Source organism: Rhinolophus sinicus, chromosome 17 (genome assembly GCF_057876585.1).
Source record: "Rhinolophus sinicus isolate RSI-liver-muscle chromosome 17, RSI-T2T, whole genome shotgun sequence".
Lineage (NCBI taxonomy): Eukaryota > Metazoa > Chordata > Mammalia > Chiroptera > Rhinolophidae > Rhinolophus > Rhinolophus sinicus.
In genome coordinates this window covers 34,699,681-34,721,608 of record NC_142517.1, presented here as the reverse complement: position 1 = coordinate 34,721,608, position 21,928 = coordinate 34,699,681, and the positions used below count along the sequence as shown (strand labels likewise).

The 21,928-nt window shown below is 34.0% G+C and overlaps 1 protein-coding gene across 10 annotated transcripts in view; it reads left to right on the top strand.

The window, feature by feature from the left end:
- Positions 1–21,928, top strand: part of ZBBX (zinc finger B-box domain containing) — a 121,979-nt gene that overhangs the window by 69,275 nt on the left and 30,776 nt on the right. For all 10 annotated transcript variants that reach the window (XM_088793827.1, XM_088793826.1, XM_088793823.1 and 7 more), the window contains 4 exons: positions 13–187; positions 12,632–12,752; positions 20,333–20,442; positions 20,826–20,926. In XM_088793827.1, coding sequence (XP_088649953.1) covers positions 13–187; positions 12,632–12,752; positions 20,333–20,442; positions 20,826–20,926 — 507 coding nt within the window. The remainder of the gene's footprint in view (positions 1–12; positions 188–12,631; positions 12,753–20,332; positions 20,443–20,825; positions 20,927–21,928) is intronic.

Here is a 21,928-nt window from a genome sequence, read left to right as displayed (position 1 = left end):
TCATTGGTTTAGGCAGAAGTTTCAACAACAAAGAAAGCTGAATGTACAAACCCAAGAGATAGGCTCTTGTGTGGAGGGTCATTTAATGAAGAAGCTTCTGCCCAGTCCTTTCAGGAAGTTTTAAATCAATGGAGAACTGGACATCATGATGACAATGAAAAACAGAAATTACATGCAGCAAAACCAGGTACAGCTATTTTTCTAAAATTGATGTTGTAAAAGAAAGCTGAATTTATTTTATTTATCTCTGTTCTCTGTGACTATAAATGCAATATTCAAAAACTACTAATGTTAGGATAACAGTTTGATATAACTGCTTAAAGGAATATTCATTGTGTGACCACTTGTTAGTGGTTTAATATTTATAGAACCCCTGTTTCGTATGTAAATTCAGGCTATCAAGTGAATTCAGAATTGGTTTCTTTCAGCTCCCCTTCTCCTAGCAGAAAGTTTTTGTCAGGACCACTATTTCTTTATTGAACTGTAATTATAACACATACAACAAGGGGATCTATGAGACAGAGAAGTAAATACTTTTTTTATATGTGTGTTGAAAACTATATTTCAAGAACTGCCATGTATTTCAGGGGGAGAATTGATTTGTCTTTTGTTTTTCTTTCTTTTTGAATAAATACTTCTTGTTTTTATTTTTCCTTGATGATTTGCACACCCATTTCCTAGACATTGAAGAACTAGATGACTGATGTGTGTGGTATCTTTGCTTTGAGTTTCCCAGTATCTCTTGAGGAAAATCATACTTCTTTTTTTAGTTTCAGGTGTACAAAATAAAGTAATAGTTAGACATTTATACCTCTCACAAAGTGATAACCTCCCTCCCCCAATCTACTACCCCTCTGACATAGTATATAGCTATTACAATTCCACTGACTCTATTCCTTATGCTGTACTCCACATCCTGTGACCATATATATATAATTACAATTATGTATATATATAATTATAATTATAGTTGATATTCATTATTATTCAGCTTCAGGTGTACATTGCAGTGGTCAGATACCTACACCATCCATGAAGTAGTCTTCCAATAAGACAAGTGTCCATCTGATACCCTACAAAATCTTTACGTTATTGGTTGTATTCCCCAAACTGTCTTTTGTTTCCCTGTGGCAATATTGTGGTTACCGATTGTGCTTTCTAATCCCCTCACCTTCTCCCTCATCCCACTCCCCTCCCACCTAGCAACCCTCAGTTTTTTCTCTATATCTCTGAGACTGTTTCTGATTAATTTGTTCATTTATTCTATTCTTTAGATTCCACATATAAATGAGATCATATGGTATTTGTCTTTCTCTGTCTGACTTATTTCACTTAGTATAATGTTCTCTAGGTCCATCCATATCATTGCAAATGGTAAGATTTCATTCTGTTTTATGGCTGACTAATACTCCATTGTATAAATGTACCACAGTTTCTTAATCCAGTCATCTACCAATGGGCATTTCGGTTGTTTCATGTCTTGCCTATTGTGAATAGCACTGCAATAAACATAGAGGTGCATACTTTATTTCAAATTAGTGTTTCGGATTTCTCTGGATATATATGTAAGAGTGGAATTGCTGGGTCATAAGGTAGTTCCATTTCCAGTTTTTTTGAGATACCTCCATACTGATTTCCACAGTGGCAGCACCAGTCTGCAATCCCACCAGAAGTGCACGAGGGATCCATTTTCTCCACATCCTCGCCATCGCTTGTTGTTTGTTGATTTATTGCTGATAGCCATTCTGACCAGAGTGAGATAGTAACTCACTGTGATTTTTATTTGCATTTCTGTAATGATTAGTGAGGTTGAGCGTTTTTTTCATGTATCTTTGCCATCTGTATGTCCTCGTTAGAAAAATGTCTCTTCATGTCCTCTGCCCATTTTTCAGTTGGCTTGATTTTTTTTTTTTTTTTTTTTTTTTTTTTTGGTGTTGGTGTTGGTGCCCTTGAGCCTTGAGTTGAATGAGTTTTTAAATAAATTTTGGATATTAACCCCTTATCAGATGTATCATTGACAAATATCTTCTCCTATTCAGTAGGATGCCTTTTTGTTTTATTGATAGTTTCATTTGCTGTGAAAAAACTTTTTAGTTTGATGTAATACCATATGTTTATTTTTTTCTCTTACTTCCCTTGCCCAAGAGGATATATCAGTAAAAATATTACTGATATTTTTACTGCAAAATTACTTCCTATATTTTCTTTTAGGAGGTTTTTATAACTTTTTAAATTTATTTTAAGTGTGTTTGTCCAGGACCTATCAGCTCCAAGTTAAGTAATTGTTTCAATGTAGTTGTGGGCAGCGCAGGTCACAATAGCCCATATGGGGATCGAACCAACAACCTTGTTGTTAGGAGCACCGCGCTATAACAAACTAAGCTAACTGGCCACCCTCTTCTAGGAGTTTTATGCTTTCAGATCTTACATTTAGGTCTTCAATCCATTTTGAATCTATTCTTGTATATGGTGAAAGGAGGTGGTCCATCTTCATCTTTTTTGCATGTGTCTGTCCAGGTTTCTCAGCATCATTTATTGAATAAACTGTCTTTACCCCAATGGAAATTCTTGCTTCTATTGTCATAGGTTGAATGACCATATGGGCATGGGTTTATTTCTGGGCTCTCTATTCTGTTCCATTGATCTGTGTATCTGTTTTTATGCCAGTACCATGCTGTTTTGATTACTATAGACTTGTGGTATGATTTGATGTCAGGTATCATGATACCTCCAACTTTGTTCTTAATTTTCAAGATTGCCATGGCTATTTGGGATCTTTTATGGTTCCATATCAATTTCAGGATTTTATGTTCTATTTCTGTGAAAAATGTCCTTGATAGTTAGATAGGAATTGCACTGAATCTGTATATTGCTTTAGTTAGTATGAACATTTTCACTATATTAATTCTTCCTATCCATGAGCATGGTATGTGTTTCCATCTATTTGTATCTTCTTTAATTTCTCTCTTCAGTGTCTTATAATTTTCTGAGTACAGGTCTTTTAATTCTTTGGTTAGATTTATTCCCACATATTTTATAGTTTTTAAAGCAATTGTAAATGGGACTGTTTACTTAATTTCTCCTTTTGATAGTTTATTATTGGTGTATACAAATGCAACTGATTTCTAAATATTAATTTTGTATCCTGCTACTTTATAAATTCATTTATCAGTTCAAATAGTTTTCTGGTGGAGTATTTGGGGTTCTCTATATATAGTATCATGTCATCTGCATACAATGACAATTTTATTTTCTCCTTACCAATTTGGATGCCTTTAACTCTGTTTCCCCAAAAATAAGACCTAGCCAGACAATCAGCTCTAATGCGTCTTTTGGAGCAAAAATTAATATAAGACCCGGTATTATATTATATTGTATTATATTATTATATAATAATGTATTATATTATATTATATATTATGTTATGTTATATTATATTATATTACATTATATTATACTGTGTCTTATAGTAAAATAAGACTGGGTCTTATTAATTTTTTGCTCCAAAAGATGCATTAGAGCTGATTGTCTGGCTAGGTCTTATTTTCAGGGAAACATAGTATTTTTTTTTTTCTCGTCTGATTGCTATGGCTAGAACTTCCAGAACTATGTTGAATAAAAGTGGGCAACCTTGTCTTGTTCCAGATCTTAAGGGGAATGTTTTTAGCTTTTCCCCATTGAGTATGATGTTAGCTATAGGTTTACCATACATGGCCCTTATGTTGAGATATGATAACTCTATTCCTGCTGTACTAAGAGTTTTTATTATAAATGGGTGCTGGATTTTGTTGAATGCTTTTTCTGTATCTATTGATATGATCATATGATTTTTATTTTTCATTTTGTTAATGTGGTGTATCACATTAATTGATTTGCGGATATTGAACCAACCTTGCATACCAGGAATGAATGCCACCTGATCGTAGTGTATACGCTTCTTAATGTATTACTGAATTCTGTTTGCTAATATTTTGTTGAGGATTTTTGCATCTATGTTCATTAGGGATATAGGCCTATAGTTTTCTTGTTTTGTAGTGTCTTTGTCTGATTTAGGGATCAGTGTGATAGTGGCATCGTATAAAAGAGTTTGGGAGCCTTTGCTTCTTCTGGATTTTTTGGAATAGTTTGAGAAGAATAAGTGATAATTCTTTTTGAATGTTTGGTAAAATTCATCTGTAAAGCCATCTGGTCCAGGACTTTTGTTTGTTGGGAGCTTGTTGATTACTGATTCAATTTCAGTGGTAGTAATCAGTCTATTCAGAAGGAAAACCATCCTTTTAAAAGCATTTTATTTATGAATTTTATTACTCAGAATCTTGTAGACTTCAAGTTGTTTTTCATTGAAAATAAAGTGTTAAATAATAAATTTCAATTCTGTTTCTGAGTTGACAACATCCAATTTTTCTATTTTTATTTCATTTTTTTTCCAGTGAAGGATCTCTCCTGATTAATCCTCCTTATAACACAGTGCAATTTCTATCGTCAAGGTATTGGATACTGTCTTCCCAATTAGCACTAGATTTTTTGCTAAATGATTTTTTTCTTTCAATTTTTTTCCTACACTTCTTTGTGATACATTGACTTCATTAATATTTCCAACACTTTATTTGTATATTCTCTTTTTTGTATGTACTTCAATATTACTCTCATTGACAATGATTTTTATGTGCTTTTTTATTTTAACTATTATATTTTGATGTATTTTCACTTTTTTACTCCAAAACAGGCGAAGTTCCCATAGAAACACCTTTCGATTGTTCAATTTGAAAGACTTGATATGTTAAACGATGAAAAGACTGATTTGATCAATTAAATCAGCCTAGGTCAAAGAAAAAGTCCAAAACCACTTAAAATTTTTGGGAATAATGTCATGATTATTTTAAATGATTTGGTTACAACAAAAAAGTTACCAAGAAGAAAATATAAATAACCAAATAACCCTGTCCTACAATCTGGAGATAACCAATGTTAAGATGTTGGTACATATTTTTCAATAAACATAATTACATACACACATACACACACACACACACACACACTCTCTCTTTCAAGACTAGATGAGATAATGCTATGTATGCTATTTGTTAACTTTTTCCTTAGATTCTGTCATGTGCAACTTTCCATATAAATATAGACATACATCATCATTTGTAACTGTTGCATAGTGTTAGTCTTTACACTTGATCTTAGCCAAAAGAGCAAGAAGCTGATAGTATTCTTTATGCCATGCTTTACTTAATCAGACATTTACTGATGGATATTTTGTTTCTAAATCTTAATATTATAAAATAAGTTTTGGTGACTATAGCTATTTGTTGTATTTGTATAATTACCTCAAAATAAATTTCTAAATGTATAAATGTTGTTTCAGTGTTGATTTATTTTATGAAATTTTGATGAATAATTTCAAATTACCTTCTTTAAAAAATGGCTGTCAGTTAAATGCTCACTAGAAGTATGTAAGGTGACGATTCCCCTACACTTTCTAATTTTTTAACTTTAGCTGATTTATTTGGTGGATAATAAATGTTTATCATTTTTAGCTGGCTTTTCACCATTCACTTGTGAAATAATATTGGCTATTTTAATTTTTTTGTAAATATATTTAGTACTTATTTTTTGACAATATTGGGATATAAAACTAGATAGTCATTCTTTTAACAAATAATGAGTACCTATTAAGTGCTGTGTGGGAAAGTGATGTGCAAAAGCAGTCACAATCTATTCTGGAACTTATAGTTAAATGGAGGTCAAAGAATTGATCACATGATCAGTTTAAGCTGGATGGAGAGGTGCAATACCTACACCAAGTGAAAATTACCATGCACTGAAGAAATAGCAGTATCCTGTCAATTTGTATCACATGTCTGTGAAACACATGGGGGAATTGATTTTTAAGAGTGTTAGATTAAGAAAGATAAAATATAAGATTAGATCAGGTTGAATTTATCAATATAGATGTACTTATACAACACACAGGGTTTCATGTGTTGGCTCAAACACTTTAGGAACGGTATTAACAATCTGCCAGTTTGGTTAATTGAAGCCTGGATTTGATTTTGCTGTTAATAACATAGAGATACTGCAAGTTCCCTGACATTTTGTTAGGGAAGAAGTTTGAAGGCTCTGAAAGATAGGAATGTTGGAACTAATAGTGTGCAGCCTACTCATTCATCCTTTATGTGTACCCTCTATAAAGGCCTAGAGGACCCTCTCATCACCGAGGTATTGAGCACCAGAATCCTGAAAAAGGTTTACTGTGGCGGAAGATGATTGTGGGTGGAGATGCTTTAATGGAATTGAACTGCCTGATTTCAAAGAAATCGTGGCAACCTGAAATGGTAGAGGCCAGGTGTTGGCCTCTGATCATCAAAGTTATGGTGGAAAAATTACCAAAATAAGTGGCAGGGAAGAGTCATAATGAAAATACTTCAAGTCATAGAGATCTGTGATGCTAATTGGGATACCCATGAATGAAAAAATTGTACAGTCTCCTTTTTTTATCTGATAGGCATAGACCCAACTTGAACCACTATATTAGAGATTCAGAGTTTTTATAAAGTTTCCAGACCTAAACCAATACACAGATCTGGAGCCCCTTAATTGAAATAGAGGCTGAGTCCTTTCATAGGATTTTGTAGTGTGGCCATAAGAGTACACTATGTATCTTCCTTCAAGCCTTTACTACAGAACTTATGGCTATTTCCCAGGGTAAGCATGCAATGAAGAGAGGCAACACACCTTTGGAAGGGTTAGTAGATTCTGGCTCTGAACTGATACTTATCCTTGGAGACCCTAAGCACCACTATAGTCCACCAGTTAGTCTCAGGAATTTATGGAAGTGATGTGATAGATAGTATCCTGTTTGGATTCTGTTTCATAGTGAATGCATTCGTACTATGAGACCATTATGTGGTTATTTTCCCAATCCTAATATATATTGGGAATGAACATACGTAGTAGCAGGTAGAATTCCTATGTTGGTAATCTGACCTTTGTCACGAAGGTACTATATTGGTAAAAGACCCTATAATGGTCGCCCTCTCCTACCAACTTCCATGCTAAAATAGCATTCCATAAGCAATACCACATTTCTGTGGATTAGAGAAATCGATACCAACATCAAAGACTTAAAAGATGCAAGAATACTGTTTTTATTATATTTCCATTTAGCTTGCCTAGTTGCTGCAAAAGCCAGTGGTCTTGGAGAATGACTATAGGTTATAGTAAACTTGATCAATGATGATGATGTCAATCACAGTTGCTTTTCTGGATGAAGTGTCTGTACTGCAGAAAGCCAACACATTCTCTGTGGCTGGGTGGGAGGCTGTTGGCCTACTGCATGGGTTGGTAAACATTTTCTGTAAAGGGCCAGATAGTAAATATGTTAGGCTTTGAGGGCCATTCAGTAGTAGTCAACTCTGCCACTGTAACATGAAAGCACTCATAGACGATACATAAACAAATGAGTGTGGCTATGTTCCATTAAAACTTTATACATGGACACTGATATTTGAATTTCATATAATTTTTGCATGTCATAATGTATATTCTTCTTTTGATTTTTTTTAACCATTAAAAATATGTTAAAAAAAAAAAAAAAAAAAAAAAACACTCTTAGCTTGAAGGCCATGACAAAACAGGTAGTAGACCAGATTTGGCCTGTGGGCTATGGTGTGCTGATCCTTGACCTATCAAATACAGCCTTTGCTATTTCCGACAATAAAAATAATCAGAAATAGTTTGAATTGATGTGACAGGGATAACAGTATACCTTCATAATTTCACTCCAGACTTACATTAACTCTCCTCCTTTGTAACATTATGTAGTCCAAAAGGACCTTGATGGTCTTGATATTGCACAGAAGATAACTGCTTGCCCATTAGATTGATGGCATGATGCTAAGAGTATTTAGTGATCAGGGAATATCCGTTATAGGATGATTATACTGAACACTTTCTATCACAAGTGGGACAGTAATTTGCCCTCAAGGGAAAAGCCACATATTTCAGATATGGATTTGTCTTCTCTGCCGGTGGTGTGCCTGCCAGCAGAAGCCTTATTTAACACCATGGTATCTCACACAACATTGTCTTAGATCAAGACACTCATTTTATTATGAAGTATAACAGTAGGCTCATACCCATGGAATTCACTGAGCTTAATATAGGCAGTGTTATCCAGATGCAGCCAACCTTATAGTTTTGTTGAATGGTTGCCAAAGGTCTGGTATGGGTTCCAGTTGAGAAAAGACATCTTGTGAAGTTGGGGTGCTTTTCCAATTGGGTGCTGTATATTACATGACACTCCAGTTTTGCTTCCATTAAATAAGAAGTTAAGACTACCCGCTGGCATTTTGAGGCTCATCAGCCCTAAGTTAATAGTCAAGGGTCACTATATAGTCATGTTGGTTGAGTACAAGAACCAAAAAAAAAAAAAAAAATCAATTATTATTGTGCAATGACGAAAAGATAGACTTCATCTGGAAACCATTCAATGGCACACATTAATTTTTCTGTGTTCAGTAATATTGTTCATTAGGAAAATGTGACAACCTAATGAAAAAAGGGCTTATATGGTCTTGGATCCTTTGGAAACGATGATTTGAGTGACTCTGCCAAGTAAAGAGGTGTTAGCAGACAGTAATGTGAGCATGGAACGGATTGTGAAAGAAGGAAACAGTGGTAATTAACTCAACTTAAGCTTCAAAACCAGCTACAACAACACAGACCATAGCAGCTATATTTTATGTTGAGTAATTTTTTTTCTCCTTTCTTTTTCCTGCTACCTTATATGATGTGTACTACTGATATCTTGCATTTTAATTTAGGTTTCACTTGAGAGAGTCACTAAGTCAAAATCTCTCTATGATACAAAGTGCTTATAGGTCTTTGTATTTTGTGTTTGTTTTCTCTGTGCTTTGGACAAGAGTTTCTTTCTTTTCTTTCATTTTGAGAGAGAGAGAGAGAGAGAGAGAGAGAGAGAGAGAGAGAGAGAGAGAGAGAAATGGTTGTTTAGATGCAAAATAAGTAGACCCTGTCTCTCCAGATCCATCGTCTTCCATTTCTGCCCTATTCTGTGCCCCTAGAGGTTGACCTCTAGAGGGTTAGGGACTGCATCACTTGGAATTCCCTGTTCTCTGGCGTCTGGTTATGTTTGGCCAACTGGAGACACTAACAGGACATTGAAGCATGTCAAGAAAGAGGTAGAGGTATTTACTCTCCCTCTCCTTGATGTGCTGAGATTTTGCAGTGACTGCATTTTCTACCTGTGTTCTTAGCATCACTGAGATGAACTCTACCCAGCTGTCACTTTCAGAGACTTCTTCCAACAATTCTCGTATTTTGTCCTCTCAAGCTGAGGGTTGGTAATAGTTTTCCACTATTTTTAGTCTCTTGGTGATGCAATATCACTTATTCCATTAACCCTAATGCATGATTATATGTGAGTCCTTTCATTTGACCTTCTTCAAATTACCACTTTAAGTTTTCTTTTTCTTGTCAGGACTCTGAGATACAGATGATCAGAAAAATTGTTCTAAGAAACCAAGATTTGAGTTAAGGTCCAGATAATTAGTTGGAGAGTGGGGACAGAAAATATCATGTGCCAAAGCTCTATGATGGAGGGGAATATATTGTGTTAATGGGGCTGAAGGTAGATGGGTGTGCCTGGCCCTTAGAGAACAAGGGAGAATATTCTAGTTAGGGAGAATATAACAAGCTAGTGAGGAATTACATTTAATGGCCTGGAAAGGAAAACCTGCAGAGAAGATTGGCATATATGTAGGTGGGAAGTTCTTAAAGTGTATTATCATAAAAACCATGAAGGATAGTATTTTTTAAATAAAGAAGGGAGGTTAACAGTGTTGTTGCTGTGGAGAAATCATTAAGATGAGGAGTTTTGTTGATATAATATGTGATTCTTTTTGACCCAGAGTTAAGTAATTTGATATATATATATATATATATATATATATATATATATATATATATATAAAATTTGTATGTGTGTATTATATGAATATGCTTGTAAATATTTTCTTGTCCTAAGATATTAAGTAGATCCCAAAGAACATTTATAAAATTTGCATAGCTTATGAAGAAAAATAAAACAGTAAGCATCTGTTTTCTCCCTTCTTCCCTTCTTTCTAAGAGATGATCATTAGCCTGAATTTTGTATTTTTTCATTCCCTTGGTTTTCTATTAGTTTACTGCATATGTGTATCTCTAAACAACATAATGTATTTGAACATTATGTAAGTGGAAAAGTAGTACATGTATTCTTTTGCAACTCATTTCCCTCGATATTATTTACTGATATTTACCCATGAAGATTTGCATAGTTGTATTTCATTCTTTTTCACTGCTTAATAGTCTTCTTATATGAATATAGCACTAATTTACCTGTTGAAATGTCAATGGTTATTTGGGTCAATTATCATTTTTTCCATTACAACCCATGCTCTTATGGATATTCTTGTGCAGGTCTCCTGGAACACATGTACGCATTTCTAGGATGTCTATTCCTGGGAGTGGAATAGCTGGGTCATAGGGTGTACATATCTTCAACTATACTAAATAGAGCTGAATTATTTATCAAATTATTTGTATCAGTTTACACTCCCACCTGCACTGTGTAAGAGATTTGGTTGCTTCCCATTATCACCAACACTTAAATTGTCAGATTTTTAAATTTTTGCTGGTCTTTGTGAAGGGTGAAGTGTCTAATTATTGCATTGTTTTTGTACACCTGAAAGTAACAAAATAATAATAATAATAATTTGAAAGAAAAAGAAAAAATTGCTAGTCTGATAGAGATAAAATGATACATCTAATTTGTGCACATCATTGCAAATGATATTTTCACGTTTCTTGTCTATTTAGCTTAGTAATGTGTTTTGAATTTCTAGATATTTGTTATTGATTTCTAACTTAAATTCATTTTAGTGTTCTCTAAAGTCTCATTTCCTTCAGTGCAAAAGGAAAGTACTTACAATGGCCTAGAAGGTTCCCAGTAATCTAAAGTCTGTGATCTCTTTGATCTCAACTCCTGTTACCCTCCCCCTTGCTTGTTCTGTTCCAGCCATGTTGGCTTCTTGCTCCTCAGATGTCTCAGGCACATTTTCACCTTAAGACTTTGTGCTGTCTATTAAGGAAAATACCCACCATCCCATCTGTATGAACAATGGAGCATCTCACACAAATTCTCACCAAAAGTAGCCAGTAAACTGAAACAAGGGAGCAAACCGAAACCTAAGTTGCATAGCTTACATGGCATTTTTTTCAGGGAGACGTGCCTCATAAATCCATGTATTCTAGCAATTCTATAAGGAATTCCAAACAAGGACTATCTTGATAAATTCATTATGTAGCTAAAGATTCTTCCTTTAGCAAATATCATTGACCTATTTGCCGATAGATCCATTTGTTAACATATTCACAAGGAAATGAACCCAGGTCATCTACCATTTTTTATGTCCTGGGAATAAGCCATTGGTAATGGGAGAAGAGTGAATCACAGTCCAGCTGCTCTACCTCCTTCCTCTTCATCCCCTGTCTAGATTTGGGGGTTATCAAGCACAGTGGCCCTTCTCTATAACCTATACAGAAAAATTAAAATAAAAAGTGATCCTCATTTTTTCTTTCAGCTTTCTTGTCAAGAAATATTTGGGTTTGTAATGGAAAGGGGGTCTTACAGTGGAAGGATCTCCTTTTCCCCATGACTTGCTGTTATTGTCTTATCTCCTGCTCTTTCAATTTAATACATTCTGGTGGTGTTTCTAAGAACTTCCTCAACTGCTTTCTTCAACATTCTGTTCTCTTTGGAAAGAATAGCACTGGGGTGACTTACATTCTTTTGGTTTATTTCTGTTGCTCGTGTTTCACAGTTTCTGGAAACTATTCATTAAAGGCTACAGTATGAGGCTGGGACTAATCTCTAGTTTCAGAGACTATAAAAATACTTTTCCCATCTTTACTACTTCCATTTTTTCCTTTTCCAACATTTTCCCCCTCCAACATTTTCCCACCATAATGGCCAGTTTGGAGAGAGGGATGATATCTAGGAGGCTAGAGAGACCAGTAACCATGGATTTACACTGCTTTCTCTCCCAGCAGTCTCCACCAGTTTTAAATATCTCTGAATAGTGGTTTTAATTGAGTAGTACTTCAGGAACATCTTAAGCATCTGGAAGGAAATTGCCATGTATGAGGGCAGTAGTCTCTTCTGAGTGCTATTCTGAATTATTTATTTTCTGTGCTGCATAATGTGTAAATATTATTATTAGTAGCTATAATCCATACCTTTATGTGTCTGTGTATTTATAGAATCTATAATTAATGTATTTGTACTTATAGTTAGCATTTAAAAGAATTAGTTGCTTTAAAAAACCTTGTGATTCATTAGATTCTTTCATTTCAAGGGATTATTGAAGAAAACTTTCTATACAGTCATTTAATAAATCACCAATATTTAACACTTTTACATTATTTAAGACTAGAACTGTTGATTATATAGGTAAATATCCAAGCATATTTGCCTCAAAAATGATGAGTTCTATATCTTGAGAGAAGTTGTGGTAATTTACAGACTAGGGCACATTAATTTTGCATGTTATGTTTATTTTTATAGACTCATTGGAAGAATGTGAAGTACAAACTAATCTGAAAATTTGGAGAGAACCACTTACTATTGAATTTAAAGAAGACAGTATATCCTATATGGAAAAATTATGGCTTAAAAAACACAGAAGGTATTTCCTGAGTTTTGTATTATTAACAAGAAATATAAAAACTATTTATGTTTTTTGCTTGTGTGACATGCTTTTTTGTAGCAATTTTATGTGAGCTTCAATTTACATAAATAATTTTAAAGCCATATTAAATCTTCATGAAGCTTCTACTGTTCTAATGAGAATTTTAATTATAGTAATATATATAATGCATCATTAAGTTAGAGTTTTCCTTGATAAATGGAAATGTATATGTGGGAAAAAGGCACAAATATGGTCTAGAATTTAAGAATAATAGCAAAATAAATGAAAGGTTACTTTGAAAAGGTATTGCTCTCAGATTTTTTACATTAGCATAAACTTTTGAGGCTATACTTTTCAGAACCTACTTTTAAGTTAATTACTTTTAATTTTATAATTTTATTAATAGTATTCAAATATATTTTATTCAAAGACTATTATCATTAGATGCACCATTTCATGCATTGGTTAAAAGTTTAACATTAAGTATTAATAAACAACATTTATTTTTCACAGTTCTTAAGGCTGGGACGTCAAGATAAAGGTGCCAGCAGATTCAGTGTCTAGAGAGAACCAGCTTCCTGGTTCATAGATGGTCAGCTTCTCACTGTGTCCTCACATGCGGAAGGGGCAAAGAGGTCTTTCTTGGGTCTCATTTTTATAAGGGCCCTAATCCCATTCATGAGGACTCTATGTTCATGATATAATCACCTCCCACAGGCCCCCTACCTCCTAATACCATCACATTGTGGGTTAGGATTTCAACATGAATTTTATGGGAACACAAACATTCAGAACAGAGCTTTCTGCCCCTGGCTCCCCCAAGGTCATGTCCTACCCACATGCAAGATATGTTCATTCTATCTAAATATCCCCCAAAGTCTTACCTCATTCCAGCATCAACTTAAAAGTCTGAAGTCTAAATTCTTACATAAGTATCATCTAAATCAGATATGCGTGAGACTCAATGTATAACTAAATAACTAATTCTGAGGCAAATTCTGTGAACTTGTGAAATCAAACATGGAATGTGTTTTCAAAATACAATGGTGGCATGGGCATAGGGTACATATTCCCATTCTAAAAGGGAGAAGTAGGAAAGAAGAAAGAAATAACAGGTCCCAAGCCAGTCTGAAACCTAACAAGGCAAATTGTATTAGCTCTTAAACCTTGAGAATGATCCTCTTTGTCAGTGCTCTGCCCTCCAGACCCACTAGGATGGAGGTCACACCTTCTCGGCACACTAGAGCAGGGGTCTCACCTTCTGGACGCACTGAGGTTACATCCCTGCCCCCGTAGTTTTGCTGGGCAGGGGTTGGGTCCCCAAGGCTCTGGGTGGCTCTGCCCCATTCCTATGGTGGCTCTGTGCTGGGTCGCATGCCTATTACTCCCCTGTGTTGGAATTGTGTTGCTCTTCCAGTCTGAGGTCACAGGGACAGCCTTCTTCTCACAGTCTCCCTGGGCATTGTCCTAGTGAGTGCTCTCTGCAGTGGCCTGGAGGTCAGTGATGGGAAGGCAGTCCTAATGACTTCTGAATTGCCTATGGGGTCAGTCTTCCACTGTCTTGAACAATAGGTCCTGGCTTTTGTTTAGATGGCTGACTAACCGCCCTATCAGGTGATCCTTTGGCCATATACTTCCTGGATAGGCTCTCTCATTTTTTTCAATATGAATAGGTTGAGAATGTTCCAAATTTTAAAGTATGATTCTCTTTTGATTAGTAATTATGTCTTTAAGTAGTTTCTCTCTTCTTACATTTTACTATGAGCAGTAAAGAGAAACCAGAACTCTTCCTCAACACTTTGCTTAAAAATTGTCTCAGCCATATATGTAATTTCAACACTCACAAATTCTACCTTCCACAAAACACCAGGACAGAAACACTATTCTGCCAAGTTCTTTGCCAATTTATTAACAAAGATTGCCTTTCCTCTATTGTCTAATAACATGTTCCTCATTTCCATCTGAGACCTCGTCAGAATGGCATTTACCATCCATATTTCCAGACAGTCTATTCAGGATTACTTAGGTATTTTCTAAGAAGATTGAGGCTTTTTCTACAGGTCTCGTCTTTCTGGGCCCTCACCAGAATTGTCTTTAAAGGTCCATTTAGCAATGTAGCCTTTTTCTAGCATGGACTTCAAACCTCTTCTACTTATTACCAAGTTCCAAAGCTGCTTCCTCACTTTTAGGTATTTGTTTCAGCAGTACCATACTTCTGGTACCAATTTCTGTCCTTGTCCATTTGGGATATTATCACAGAATACCACAGACTGGGTAGCTTATAAACAACATGCATTTATTACTCAGAGTTCTAGTGGTTGGAAAGTCCAAGATCAAGAAACTGGCAAATTTAGTCTGGCGGCAGCCACTTTTTCTGGTTCACAGGTGGCCATTTTTCCACTATGCCCCACATGGCAGGCTTCTTATATAAGAATACTAGCCCCACATGAGAGTTCTGCTTTCATGACATAGTTACCTCCCCAAAGCCCCACCTCTTAGTACCATCACACTAGGTGTTAATAGTTCAACCCATGGATTTTGGGGGGACACAAACATTCACATCATAGTAATTAATACATGTTTTAGGGAAGATTCTTTGAGATGATGAAAAATCCTGTTTTTCTTTACATTAGCGTCTACTAATTTTAGCATTTATCAGTGGGTTTTGCCTGCAGCAGCTATTACTCTGCTGCTTTATTAATAATTTTCTATTTCCTTCATTCCTTCTGTATTTATTAATTCAAGTTCTTCAAGGAAGAATTTCCATTTATTCATTTGTTTTCTTATATGGGCTCATGAATATTCATTTTTTGGATTAATATACAAAACCATTTTTATTTATTTTGTGACTCAAATAGTTTCTGTTTTGACCACTGAGAGCTCTTTCAGGTTGACCCCTCTCTTTTTTCAACATGTTCTCTTCCTTCCTTCCTTCCTTCCTTCCTTCCTTCCTTCCTTCCTTCCTTCCTTCCTTCCTTCCTTCCTTCCTTCCTTCCTTTTTCTTTTTTGCTTGTTGGTTAGTTTGGTTTGAAAACCGCTCGTTTTTATGCCACCCAAGAGGAATTTCCCTGTCCTAGCCCAAGAATCATTCCTCCTAGGAATCATGATTCCTTTCTTGGAGAATGGTAATCAGTAACCAAGATCTGGACTCCAACTGTGCTCATTGCTACTCAGGTGTTACAGATCCTGGATCTTCTCAGAACATCTATGAAAAAAAAAAGTATATATATATATATATATATATATATATATATATATATATATATGATATATGATTTAGTTCTGTGCCTATCTACCTGGATGTCTATTAAAGTAAACATTAGTTCACACTCATACCTTCAACTCCAAACCAGCATCATGCAGTTCATTAACATTCTCCCTTTTCTTATGTGTAGTTTCTTTCATCTACAGTGAGAATCCTGGCTCTCATCATCTATGATATAGTTATTATTTTGTTAACTTTAGTTATATATATATATATATATATATATATATATATATATATATATATATAGTAGTTTCTGAGTTACTAAGTAGTATCACTGTGAGAAACAAATTTACCAACTAGAGTACATTGTTTGTGTACAGCACTTTTTATCTTTAGCCTACTGTATCCAGTCAAAACCTTGTTTTCCAAATTTGCTTAGGCCACGACACTGATTTCTTTCCCATCTCCTTTAGAATGGTTCTATCATTCATTGAGTATTTTAAGAAAATTTCACTAGCATAAACTTGTGTACAGTTCCATAGGTTTTTATGAATATCTAGAGTCATGGTTACCATAGTACCAAACATCACAGATCCTTCATCCTACAATTCCTTCGTACTTCCTCACTGTGGTCAATGCTTCTTCCCAACCCATGGCAATCATTGGTCTGTTTCTATCCTATACATTTGTCTTTTTCTGAATGTCATGTACATGAAATCATACAATATGTAGCTGTTTTTGTCCTTCATTTAGCTAAATGCATTTATGTATATATATATATATGTATATATATATATATATATATATATATATATATATATATATATATGTATATATATATGTTCCCCCCCCCCCCAAGGAGGTCAGAGCTCACAGTGGCCCATGCAGGAATCGAACTGGCAACCTTGATGTCATCAGCACCACGCTCTAACCAGCTCAGCTAACTGGCTACCCACATGCATATTCTTGAATGAATCAAAATCCGTTCATTTTTATTGTAGAGTAGCATTTTATCATCGTAATGTACAGTTTATCTTTTCATCTGTTGAAGACTATCCTGCCGATTTTTAGTTTTTTGTAATTATGACTAAATCTGTTATAAATATTTGCATATAGGTTTTTATTTGAATATAAGTTTTTAATTCCCTGGGTAAATAAAAACCTCGGAATGGGATGGTTATGTTGTATGGTGAATGTATGTTTATCTTTATGAGAAACTGCCAAAATGTATTCCAAAGGGACTGTATAGTTTTGCATTCCTTCCTGCAGTCTATGAGAGTTCCAGTTGTTTTCCATTCTTGTCATTGCCTGGTATTTTCATTTTTTTTTTTCCTTTTTCTTTTGATAGTCATTTTAATAGGTGTGTAGTTGTATACCACTTAGTTTATGTGGCAGGGTTTTGAGTTCATTCATATTCTATTCTGGTTGTTCCTATGTAACTACTGTTTATGTTGTCTATATCTCGTTTAAAATACGATGCCCTTAACAGCCCTTCAGATGTGAAACTCAGTAGTATGTACCTGTTATGACCTCTTTCTAATTTAGGAATTAATACATAAAAGTAATCTCAAGGTCACTTAGCTTTTTTGGTGGCTACCTTTCCACATCTTTCACATTGAGTTTCTTATGCCATCAAAGAAGCACAATTTTGTTATTAAATGATCACCATCATTTGTGCTTGGACACATACAAAAGGCTTTAGTCGTGAGCCCATGAAGTCCTGAGCTACACTGAATTCTTAATGTTGGCAAATTTCCTTAGGATAATGGTTATTGAACATATTCTCCAGGATCTTATTTACACAGTTATTTTTTAACAGTAATCGTTTTTGGACTTAATTCTTTATGTTTTAATTATAGGTGCTGGTGTAGGGCAATCCATTTGCAATTTACAAGTTTGTGGTTGTAAATCAATTACAACATTTGTGATGCTGTGCTTCTGAAAACTTTCCTATGTTGACAACATTGGTTAGGGTTAAGACTTTATTTTTTACTATAATTGTCATGTTTTATAATAGGCTTGCAAATATATGTTGTATTTTGTTTTGTTTTTATGTTTCTTTTCTGATTTGGATATAGTAACATTTTTCGTATTTTACATGCAACCAACACATAAGTATTGATAGATCTGAATAGCCATCTTAATATCTCCAGTAGATCTATTAAATGCTAGGAAAGTTTTGTGAAAGAGAGCATACAATTTGGATACTGAATACTTTAAGGTGAATATTAGCAATTAGTTGGTATTCCCACTCTAATTTTCCTACTATTTCATTACATTTAATTCCCAGTTCTAGCTGATCATCAGAAGCACCCGGGGCAAGTTTTTAGAATACTGATTTTTCAACCCAGCACCAGACAGATGTAAAAATCAGCTTATTAAAGGATGGATTGGCTTTTCAAAAAATATCTTCCCTGGTGATTCTGATGCAAACAGCCTAACACTGATTCATAGAATATTTTTATAACCACTATAACAAGTTTCCTCAATGAAATGTTCTAAATGTTTATTTAAAATTTGATGAAAATCTGGTGAGGTAACACTATTCTAAAAGGTATCTCATCCTTTATTTATGTGGCATGATTTTTTAACAAAGCATTGATGCCGAGCTCCCAATATCCAGAATGAAGACTTAGTTTATTGACTAATTAGTTGTTTGTCAATGGACAAATCCCTTAAATCTCTTGATCCACATTTTCTCATTGGCAAAATATTGAGTTTACAATAGATAATTTATAGGGCTCCTTTAGCTCTAATACTTTATTTTCTAAACTCTATAAGTCTTTGATTCAGGACTTTACTCATCAAATTAGGTAAGTTTTCACTTCATGAAAAGTATTTGTATGATAACCTGTCTCCCCCAAAATAAGATCTAGTCGGACAATCAGCTCTAATGCATCTTTTGGAGCAAAAATTAATGTAAGACCTGGTCTTATTTTACTATAAGACTGGGTCTTGTACTATACTATACTAATAATATAATATAATATAATATAATATAATATAATATAATATAATACCGGATCTTATATTAAATTTTGCTCCAAAAGATGCATTAGGGCTGATTGTCGGCTAGGTCTTATTTTTGGGGAAACACGGTAGTACGTTTATGTGTATCTATGATTGATTTTTAGTACAGTATATCCCTATTAAACTGGAAAGAGATTCCTGGTTATCAGGTGCCAATTTGTCTTTGGTATTTACTCTTCAATATTTTCCATCACTTAATTAAATTATGGAATGTAAGATGGCATCCTTATCCAATTTGGTAAGGCACAAAGATGAATAAAATATAAATATTTTGGAGTGTTCCGATATATACATTGCATATACTGGGAAAATACACATAGCCATAGATTGCTAGGACAGTATCAAATGTTTAGTACCTTTACAAATTGCGAGAGGCAATATAGAGTAATGGCATAAACATGGACTTGGGGAGAGACACCTTGGGTTCAAATTCTTCTTCTGCATTTACTACCTGAATGACTTTGAAATAGTTGATTAACTTTGTGCTTCAATTTCCTCATCTATAAAATTAATACCGATTCCTATTTAATGCAACTATTAAGATTTAATGCCCCAAATTAGAACAGAGCCTGGTATATTTTAAGTTTTTTATTGATGTTAGTTACTAGTATCATTTAGAAGGCCCTGCTTTTCATATGGGGACCTCGTGAGCTTGCATGATTTAGAAGAGCTATAGCTCTTCTTTATTTATTATAGTATTTATTTAATAAAACACTTTTATTTATGGTTAAAAAGTGACCATCTCCCCAGTGATTTGGGAATACCCTCTAGAACTGGAGGAACAGTCTTGGCCTCTGAGAATCCCTCTGCTTCATTGCCTTCCATATGAGATGGGCCATATTAAAGTTCATTGTTAACTGGGTGATAGATACCACAGTTACATTCATATCATGGGAGCCTATATTATCACCCTACTGGCTTGTCGGAAGTTTAAAAAAATGTCTTCATGCTCCCTTAGATAATGCCAAAGCTGTGAGACAAAACGCACATTCATAAATTTGCTTTCTAAATAGTGTGCTATGTTTAATGGACTTTGTATGTCTTTTGCAAAAACACTAACTTCTATCATAACTTCATTTTTCATCCTAAATGAAAAAAACAACAACAGTGGGATATGCAATTTAAAAGTCTGTGTGATGTTAATTTGATTTACACAATTGTTTAAGTAGGTTAAGATTCTGTTATGTAATCATACTTTTCTTCCATGAATTAGAGGTACAGCTATGGTTTTATTATTAATTTTGTAGAGTTACCTATTTGTGACATAAATCAAGATCTTGTCTGGGAAGTTTTAGATAATGTGTGTTAGTCTTTTAATTGATTCTTTCTTGTTTTGTAGAACACCACAGGAGCAACTTCGAAACATCCTACCAGATATATTCATACCTCAGTGTACAACTGCTAGTGAGTCACCATGTTCTCAGCATGAAAATGATGAAGTTAGTAATGGTTAGTTCAGCCTTGATTAGATATTTTCAAATTTATGATTTCAAATTATATACACCAAAAATTAACCAACATCTTCTTTTTGTTATCTTTACTGTATCATTATCAATTGGACTATGCATCTTGTATCTCCAGATCAATATCATACACACACTTCTTCCCCTTTTCTAGATTTATTGTGCCTTAATTTAAATAGTTTTATCTAAAAATTCAATGTTAAGAAAATGTGTATTTTACTTGAACTAGGGAAATTGATAGCATTTATACATTTGTTTGGGTGCAAAAGAGGACATTATTATTTTATTGTTGGCTATTTATTTGAAGATAGGAAATTATTAGGTAAGTTATATTCTTTGGTGAAATTATTTTCTAATTTTATTTTCTAGTTGAGGAGACCAAAGTACAACACCCAGCTCTTTTTCTGCCAGTAGAAGAATTAAGCACAGAGAAACCTGAACCATCTCTAAAAATAGTTGAACTGGATGATGTAAGTGCATAATGACCACTCAAATTGTTTTAACAAATAGAAAATTTATAATATATAGTTACAACTATGTATTATTTTGAATAAGATTTCTTTCATAATTCAAAATAGTTTTATTTATTTATTTTTTTTCAGTTTCTGGTGTACTAAACAACATAATGATTAGACATTTATACCCCTCACAAAGTGATAAACCCCCCAAGTCTACTACCCCTCTGCCATCATACATTTAATAGGAAACTTACAAGTGTTTAAATTAAAGATACTGATAGTAATAAACAGTATTATTGTAATGTAGCAGTAAATTTCTGAATTGATATCATGTCATTTTTTTTTTTTTGAAGCATGTATTATGGGAGATGAAAAGACATTTGACTCTTTTAACCTATAGAAATACAGTTTAGTGTTTATTTAGTTGTCTATGTTATCAGGCTTTTAAACAAAGATTAGTCTCCTATGGTATCTATTTAATAAAATTTTTATACATTTGATTTTTGAATGTCATTTAATATTATTTTAATTTAAAGGAAACATAGTGTGAATTTAAGGGATTTAGTATAATAATAACTTGAATACAGACCTCCAGAATACAATAAGTAGAATCAGCTAAAGCTAGAGCCAGTCAGAGCTTGAGCTCCGAGCTGAAAGTTTAAGTTGTGACAAACTCAGTGTATTTCTGACTTTCTAGTCATCTACTAGCTGAATATACATACCACTTATCCTCAATCTTTATATTACTGTGATGGTCAAACAAAAATACTAGAATCTGGGAAGTACCTCTTTAAATACTAATTTCTTCTTTAGGTTAATAGCTTTTGCTATTAATACCAAGTAACATTTTCTTCTGAATAAATTTAAGCTATTGAACAAATAAATACACATACGCATGCATATACTATAGGTGTATACGCTTGTTCTTAAATTGTTGATGCATAGACTAAGTTTATAATATGCTAGCCAGAGAACTAAAAACATCTTTGTCACTAATCTACTTGGCACTTAGTA